The sequence below is a fragment of the Polyodon spathula genome, chromosome 4, assembly GCF_017654505.1.
Source record: "Polyodon spathula isolate WHYD16114869_AA chromosome 4, ASM1765450v1, whole genome shotgun sequence".
In the NCBI taxonomy this organism is placed as follows: Eukaryota; Metazoa; Chordata; class Actinopteri; order Acipenseriformes; family Polyodontidae; genus Polyodon; species Polyodon spathula.
This window is the reverse complement of record NC_054537.1, coordinates 39,730,265-39,739,533: the sequence shown is the minus strand read 5'-3', so window position 1 is coordinate 39,739,533 and position 9,269 is coordinate 39,730,265. Positions and strand designations below refer to the sequence as shown.

The following is a 9,269-nucleotide window of genomic DNA, read 5'->3' as shown; positions in this document are numbered from 1 at the left end:
ATTCTATTTTACATTCCAGTAAAGAGTGGTTTTAAACTAATGACCTGAAAACAGAACCAGTAACATCACAATAAAACACTCAAGAGCACATTACAACTGGCTGTATAAACTCCCCAAACAGCCCCAACATATTATATAGCTCAACCAGTGGATTTGAAGTTTAGCCAGTCCTTTTTTATTTTTTATTTATTTTTTTAACAACAACCTAGTCGTGTGTTTTATATGTTGGTTAAATGCTGTCAGTACCATACCACCAGTTTTCATTATTAATCATTGAATCACTATTTAATAGACCAGAGAGATCACTAAACCACCAACACTCAATTTGTGATTTACCAAATTGGACTTAATCCCTTGTTTATTAAATGCATGAAAAGTCTTTCATGATTTATCTAAATTTCCAGATCATTCAAATAAAAACTGGCAACATGATGAGTTAAGGCATTTAACCCTATGGCACACTTCCACTGTTGATTGTACATTCAGCACGAACAATAAATTAAGCCAGAATGCACAATACAAATATTTGTTTTTTATCCTAAAAAAACACTCATTAAAATCCTCTTCAATGACATCTGCCAAGTCCTTCACTCTATATATGTGATGGTTTTACAAGAACCCCACATGGTTAGCAGTGTTCAGCTAAATCGAATGAAGTCATTGAATCAAAGCAATCATTTTTTGTTATAGTTTTTTTTTTGTTGTTGTTGTTACTCAGACCAGTGTAAAACAATATCTGCTTCCTCAGCCTCAAACTATGGATTCACCGGGAGGCAAACAAGTCATGAGGATTTCACCACATTAGCTGTGCTGCTTTCAGAGCTGGCTGCATGACGGACAGGAGTTGCGTGGATCCCTGAATAATCCTTTAGCTCAGAGTTTGTTAACAAAAGAGGCTGCTCGCCCCCCTTTTTTGGTGGCAGCAGGGGTTGTCGCATGTACCCTTCCCCATCTAAAATGGTCTCTGGAAGGTTTTGGTGTCTGCTCTCAGGCAGCAGCAGAATACAGATAATACAGATAAGGGTGCAGCAGGCGAAAATCACATGGTGCAGGAAGTATCCTTTCTGGTTATGCAGCTCCATGATGGGGGCGGTCAACATTCCAAACCCAGCGCTCGCAAGAACCAAGCCCAGCCCTCCACCCCTGTTGACAGAAAGCAAGTAATTAGTTATAAGCTATAAGCTATGCCTGCAACTGCTAATTTATATGTAGGGGAACACCAAACTTTAGCATCACTCTGTAACAATTAATTTCTTGTGAATTATAATATTTATCTTTGTTGCACCACACATTTTTATTTAGTGCATTTACATAACGCTTTTAAGCAAAAGTATCGCACTATACAGTATATAGCAGAAAAAAAGAAAAAAAACAATACATTTGTATAGCAAGTCACACATACAACTGCCACAATCAGACCATTTAAATAACAGTATACACATAATATAAAAGCTACATTAAAACCCGCTAAGATACGGAAGCCATTTTACAAAAGTGAGTTCTTAGTCTTGACTTGAAAACTGTAGCAGTTCAAGCTTCCCTGACAAACAAAGGCAGAGCATTCCATAATTTAGGAGCTCTACAAGAAAAAGTCTCACCTCCCGTGTTGCTTTTGTTGACCCTGGGAATAACCATCAGCCCTGCATCCTGTGATCTCAGGAGTGCAGTTTGGAAGATAGAGGGTCAATAACTCCTGCAAATAACTATGTGCTAATCCATTCATGGCCTTGTAAGTTAACAACAAAATCTTAAAATCAATTCTATACTGCACGGGGAGCCAGTGCAATTTTTCCTGGTTTTAGTCAGAATTCTAGCTGTGGTATTCTGAATAAGCGGCAAACGGCATACCACGTGTTTTGGGATACCAGAAAAAAATGCATTACAATAATCAATTCTAGATTAAACAAAGGCATGCATTAGTCTAACTATAGCTTGCCCAGAGGCTCTTGAATGATTAATTGTATGCTAATTATTGTTGGTATAAAATTCTAACAGTTCCTTGTAAATTATTATTTTACGTTATTAAAGCTATACAAATTGTTGTCAAATGCTTTTGACTTTTTCTAGTTTTAAGAGACCTACAACAGTATATACTTAAGATACCTAGAATTGTATTACTTGGTTGTTTGGTTCTACTTGGGTATTTGGTTGAAAAATAGGAGTTAATTGAAGACTGGCATATTGCTTCAAAAACTTTCCCCCTTAGTTTTGAAAACTTTTATAGGCACAATGTCTATTCTTACAGAAAGCACACTCACTTGTTTAGCAGACAGAAGCAAAATCACATGCGTACAAAGTCAAAAGTGCTCTTGTGATTTAAATTTGCTTTGCATTTCATATCATGTATATTGGCCTACCATTCGTTATATATTCACTAACAGAAAGCAACATGCACCAACAGAGGGAGGTACACACCTTTTGATTTGGTATGTAAGGCTACATTCATGATCACGACTGTCACAACAGTAAATACAGAGACAGCTTTGAAGGAACTATAAAAAAGACATTGATGCTCAACTGGGAATACACTTTACATTAACTTCATACTAAACTAACACACAGTGGATTGAGCCAAATATTACAAGGTATGATTCAAGGTCAAGCTACTAAGAATTTACGAAAAAAGTTCTTATTTTGAAACTGCAATTAAATCATTTTATTTGTATCAATAATGATGTAAATGAAAAGAAAATGGGCCCTTGTGTGCAATGGTCTTCTGTAACTTTAAACATGTATTCGGTTTTAAAAGTATAATACAGTCGGTCCCACTGCAGCCCAACATCTCCAACTGGCTGTGTTTAAATTTAGTCATTTAATGACACTGGGAGGAATAGAATGAATTGCTGTGAATACAATGGGGAAAAAAGCTGCAAATCTAATTTTTAGATGCATAAAATAAATGTTGATTTTGTTTAAACATTTCAACACTGGACAGGAAACATCAAGGTAATCCCCACACCTGCCCATCAACTACAGCTAAAATAAAATAGTTCAGAAAAGACGGCACCATATTCAAAAGACCAGGCCTAACAGCACGTTAATCCCACATGTTGTAATGCATAGCTATTGTTGGTTCGACAGCAGAGTCAATAAGGCAAAAAGTCTGTTTGCAGACTGAATCCAGCAAGGGCAGAAACAGCAGTGTCACAGCACACTGTGTCATCACAAATTCTGGTTTTCAAAGTGTCTATCAAACTAATAAAAAACTTGTAAATGACGTCTTGTTCCTCTCCCTTGACCAGACTGCACAGAGCTACTTCCAGACCCTCATCTCTCCCCACACCCCCACCCAACCTCTCTGCTCAGCCTGCACTAGAAGACTGATTGTACCTCCTCTACGCTCCATTACTTCCAAGCCTGCTTCTTCTCCACCCTCGCCCCACAGTGGTGAAATGGCCTTCCTATGGATATCAGGACTGCCCAGTCCCTGACCACCTTCTGACGCCTCCTCAAGACACACCTATTCAGACAACACCTGTAAAACTCAACTCTTCCCTTCTGGACAATATAGCACTTTGCCTTAATGCACTTCAACTTGCACTTATCTGCTCCCTGATTTACTGTATTCAATTCTGCACTCAGCCCAATCTGTAGTATTTTGTATTTTACCTGCACTCGTATCTAACCCTGGTGTAACTATCAACACTATTATCTGCTCTTGAACTGCCCAGATATCAAATTGTACTATTTTGTATTTGCTCTTATTAGAACTAAAGTCATTTACTTTGATCTTAAATTGTACTCTAATTCTTGATATATATTTTGTATAAAACTGTAAGTCACCCTGGGTAAGGGTGTCTGCTAAGAAGTAAATAATAATAAAATAAATAATAATAAAAGTTTGCTTCACTATTTATATCTTTGTATAGTGTCTAATGTCTTTTCACTATTTACACAGTAATTTGGAGTTGACACATGCCCTGAAGCAAAACCATTATTAAATACATTACAGAAAGGCATACTGTTTCTGTACTCTACCACATATCATTAAACACCCAATAGTGCTGAATCCTAGAATAAACTGAAATTCATTAACAAACATTTAGACTAGAAGTCTTTTTCAATGTCTTCAAACATCTGAAGACAATGAAAAATACTTATCTGTACACTGCAGTATCCTCTCAGTCTACAGTGCACAGCTGAAAATCCCTATCCTGCTGCAGTGTCCCTGCAGTGCTGCACTGACTCGATAAAGCTGGGGTTGGAAGGAAGCAGCTGCTGTTGCTTTTCTTTAGGCTGTTTTGCAGGAACTGCACTTGCAGCTGCACGTATTTCAATGTACAATGTATGCATCCAGCTGAGTAGCTCTCTAAATGATACATCACCCGCTTATTGACAAGTAGAGAGCGCAAGGTAATCTGACCACATCATGAACAAACATTTGCATAATTACCATCTTACAATGAAAAGTGTAGTTCTTCTCAAACAGCAATCACATCAGACACTGCATCAGTAAGAAATGCTGAATTGCTAAATTTAATTTTAATCAAGACAGGATAGGAAGGATAGGAAACTTACTGTAGCAGCAGCCACAATAGCCCAATAGAGCTAGAAGATGTTGCTGCTGTTTAGTTTGCAAAGCAGTTCAGCTTCTATAATCTTTTTGAACAATGGATGCAATTAGCATTACACAAATGGCACTAAGCTTATACTTTAGTGTTTTGTGTCCTTTTACACGCAACACTGCCCAATGCAATCCACTCCTCAATGCCAATGAGAGCCATTCATGTTTTTCATAGGTCACTATGGCACTTTCACAAAGCTGAACTGATTAAAAGGGGCAAAATTTTGTAAAATAATAAACGCTTGCCTCTTATGCACCAAAGATTATTTTGCAGAATTAATGAGGATCTACATTTTAGTTAAATTAGAGAAACAAAAAAGATACACTTTCAAAACAGCCAAACTACAAGTATATTGCCTCAGGATACTCAAACCTGCTTCACATGGCTTAGACCAGCCCACATACTGGTTCAAACAAGCCCAAACAAGATTCATTCATTTCCTGCATATCCTAATTTGCAGAGTCAGTGTGTGTTAAATAAGGGAGGAGGCACTCCTTTTTCAGGAATTTATTGACTTCACAGAATACCACAACAATACAATGTAAAGAGGTCCAAGTTAGAGCAGCATTAAGTTTTAGGGTGAAGGTTTTGATATCTGCAGCTGGTTTAGATCATTAAAATAGACCCCACTATTGTTGCTAGGTTCATACAAATATATTACACCTACAGTAGAACCTATCATATCCAATCCTGTAAGATCAATACCCTCTAATAAAGGATGGACCTCTGGCATGTGTCATTTACACATGCTGCTACAAAACAGAAAGAACTTATCAATTAGCATTTTATTATGGGTCTAAAATATAGTAAATACAGCTCTTGGGTGGACAGTCTGTCACTTCACGTGAAACAAACTTCCCAGTTTAACCATGTTCAATAAGGGAAAACAAGAAAGCAAGGGAATAAAATAATAACTGTAGCATTAAAAAGCTGAAACAAGATTTTCCTTCTGACCTCCAAAACCAGTTTGTTCTTGTGAATGTGCTGTCTGTCTCAGTTTAACACGCACTGTCGGTCTACTTTTGCATGGACTGAGAAAGCATGGTAAGAACTATTTTTGGAATGCTGTTTTGTAAATTGCCAAATACTGTATTAGGGTGCTTTGTTTTGCAATCATTTTCACAGATTTTCTTTGTATTGTAAACTTACAGTAGTGGTGTCCTGGGGAAAAAGTGGATGGCAGTCTAGAATTTAAAGGGGAGGATCCATTGTTTCTAAAGTTTACACATAGATCGCTGTACTAGTGCTATGTCTGGGGAATTAGTAGATCGAGTCCAGGGAATAAGTAGATTGGATATATTAACAAAAAATAAATACTTTTAAATTGATTTTTTAAGTATTCATTTACATTAATAAGCAGATCGGACATATTTGACAGTATAACGATAGATAAGAGAATGTGATAATATACATTAACAATAAATACATAATTTAAAATGTTTGTAAGTGTAATTTGTATGTCTGTTTAACAAACGTTATTGCAATTGATATTTAATGTGTAAGCAGTAGCTAAGGAAGTGGATTTTGTAAGTATAAATTTACATAAATAAGTAGATCGGACATTTACGTAAAAATAAAAAATAATACACTCATTTTATTTCCCAATCTAAGCTAGATACATGACAACATTCCTGTTCTAATTTAGCTGTTATGTTGAATTCTTCTGTCTTATTTTTCTTTAAAATTAGGATGATAACATTTAGTCTTTGTAAACTGTGATAGTTACCGCTAGGCCTACTGACAAAATAATACAAGCAATACTAATAACACTGTATGATTGTATGTCCTTAGAATATATTACTAAAACATTTTAATTTCGATTAAAGATTGACAACATTCTGACATGTAAAGCCTTTTAATAATATACAGTAAATAAATATTTGCGATCACACATCAACTGCAGCCTAATTCTGACTAACGACATTTTTAAACACACACCGGCAGAAAAAGTTGACAAACGTTTAACACTTTAGATCGAGTATAAAGACATAACAGAAACCTTTGCATCACACGTATTTTACAGACAGAGAATAAATAAATAAAACCAAGAAAGAGGTGTGTGAACACATTACCGTACAATCTGGCAAATGAAATGATCAGACAGAAAATGCTGAGTGCAGTTAACTTACCCTTTAATCAAATAGCTGCCGCGCCTTCCTTTTACCTTAATGTACTTGACATTGTTAATTTATAATGCCCCGGCATTAATAAACCCACTGCAATATAGTATAGTGACTCCCTCTGAGATACGATATTTTCACATCCGATGGCCTTCTGGAACCAATTAAATCGGATATGACAGGTTCTACTGTATATTAAAGTTTCGGGTTCCCTCCCAAAAAACCCTATGCCCAGTTCACTCACCTGATGACCGTGGGGGTGATTTCTGCACAGAAGAAAATGCTCAGGCTCCCGACAGCATGGGATGAAAACATTCCTATGATGGAAAAGGCAATGGAGAACTTTCTGTTGATAGTCTCTTTTAAATCTGAAAAAGAAGGTGAAAAAACCATGATTGGCATCCCACGAATCTGAGGCGGAATCAGTAATATTTATATTATTACAATATTTTTTTTTGACAGGAACGTCATTGTCTGTTTTAGTGCTAACCATCCAGCTGGCGTCTGATTGTCTAAGCTACAATTACAGTCACAGACAATACCATAATTCAAGGTAACAGATTAAGGACTAGCATTTAGTCAAATGGAACCAGTTTTTAATAAAACAGAAAGCAAAAATACACAATTTCTAGTAAATAAAAAATAAAACAAATGTAAAGTATTCGTTCATGACAAGAGTATTGGCACCCCTGCTTTAGTATTTTGTGTATCTAACCTTTTGCTTTTATTACAGCTCAGACTTTTATGATAATCCTTAACCAGTATATTATATACTGTTTGTGAAATCTAGGCCCATTCTGTCTTGCATATTCCCTTTAGCTCAGACAGACTGGATAGACAATACTTGGCTACATCTTTTTTTCCCCCAAAGCATTTCTATTGGATTGTGACCAGGTAATTGCAAAGGCCATTCCAGAACTTTTATCTTCGTTTTCTTCAAGAATTCCATAGTTGACTTAACCATATGCTTTGGGTCGTTGTTGTTTTGGAAGAGTTTGCCAATCACCCTACTAACAGATGGTATCATTGTACTTTGTAGAATGTTTTGATACATAGCTCCATTCATTCGATCTTCAATCACATGACTGGCTCCAGTCCCTGAATTGCTAAAACACCCCCATATGATTGAACCACCTCTAAGTAACTGTAGGTACAAGGTTTTCTTCACGGAAGGCTTTTCTTTTTTCTCCAAACACACTCCTATTTTGGGGGCAAAGTTATATTTTAGTCTCATTAGACCAGAGAATTTTGTTGAAGAATGTTTCAGATTCCTGTCCATATTTCTTAGCAAATGTTTTATTTGTTTTAGGAATTGTCTTTAAAAGTGGTTTGCAGCGATGTCTATGTGTTCAGGTGACTTTGTGCGGTACTTTTGTGCAATCTTATAACTGATGCTTCTAAATCCTTCTTTAAGTCCTTGGCTGTTAATCTTGTTTTTTTTTTTTTTTTTTTTAGCTGCTTGGACAATTCTCCTACCTGTCGTACCAATAGTTTTCTTTGGACGTCCACTTCTTTCAAGCATTTCAGTTGAATTTGTTCTGTGGTACTTCTTGATTATTGCTCCGATTGTGGATTTTGGTATTCCATATTTCTTTGATACTGTTCTGTAGCCATTTCCTTTGTTGTAGTTTGCTAGGAGTGCTTTTCTCAACTCCAACACTTTTGTCTCGACATTCATATCCTGTGTTGCCAAAACGTTCTTCTTCAAAAGATACTGTAAATAATGACCTCTTGTTCTCTGTATTGACTTTATAAAGCAGCTTAGTTACTGTGTAATGGTTTTCAATCAATGAATTTATATTTTAATTAATTTTATTACATTTTTTACAGACTTTTAATGTAAAGGTGCCAAAACTTTTGTAATGCACACACATGTCAAAGTGTTGAGTGTTTTTTTAATTTGTTTGTATAGAGACTGTAAACTACTAGCCATTGTGTACATTGGTCTTTGTAATAATATTTAGTGGATAATGTTTATTAAAAGCTTGTATTTAACATGTTTCCTTGATTATGTTATATTAAGTATAGGGTGCCAGTACTTTTATGTGCGACTGTACATCTTGACTTTTTGCAGTATTAGTTTGGATATATTATAGACTTTAAAATAATACCTTAAAATTCTAATAAAATTAAATAACATAAAATAAAAACTAGCCAAAGTCTGCATGGAATTAAACTTAAAGAGCAAGCAGAGTTTAATGTCATTTTATATATTATATATACGCTATACTATATATTATATATCGTATATATATATATATATATATATATATATATATATCACATTTCCTTTACTGTTTGATGACGTTAGCAATAATTTTGAGAGGTTCCGAGTTCAGCAGCTCCAACTGTAAATTGACATTTCTCTCCAAATATCCTTTCACCTACTGCCTTCCTCAGTTGAAAAGTCACATTGTCACACAATTTGAACAGAATGGGGAAGGCTGTTCTGTGCCGGTACTTAAGATCTGAATTGAAACTCAAAGCTTGCGCCAAGAGGTTTTAACCAACCGCCCCTTTTCTTGGATTTGACTTTCTTTGTATATGAAATAGAAAAAGCTGTCAGGAAATGTTCTTTGCAGCT

The 9,269-nt window shown here is 35.7% G+C and overlaps 1 protein-coding gene across 2 annotated transcripts in view; it reads right to left on the bottom strand.

The window, feature by feature from the left end:
• Nucleotides 1–202: 202 nt before the first annotated feature.
• LOC121314528 (solute carrier family 22 member 23-like) overlaps nt 203–9,269 on the bottom strand; it is a 58,782-nt gene continuing 49,715 nt past the window's right edge. For both annotated transcript variants that reach the window (XM_041247908.1, XM_041247909.1), the window contains exons 9-10: nt 6,930–7,053; nt 203–1,143 (exon numbers count right to left, since the gene is read on the bottom strand). In XM_041247908.1, the coding sequence (XP_041103842.1) occupies nt 783–1,143; nt 6,930–7,053 (485 nt within the window). In that variant the 3' untranslated portion in view covers nt 203–782. The remainder of the gene's footprint in view (nt 1,144–6,929; nt 7,054–9,269) is intronic.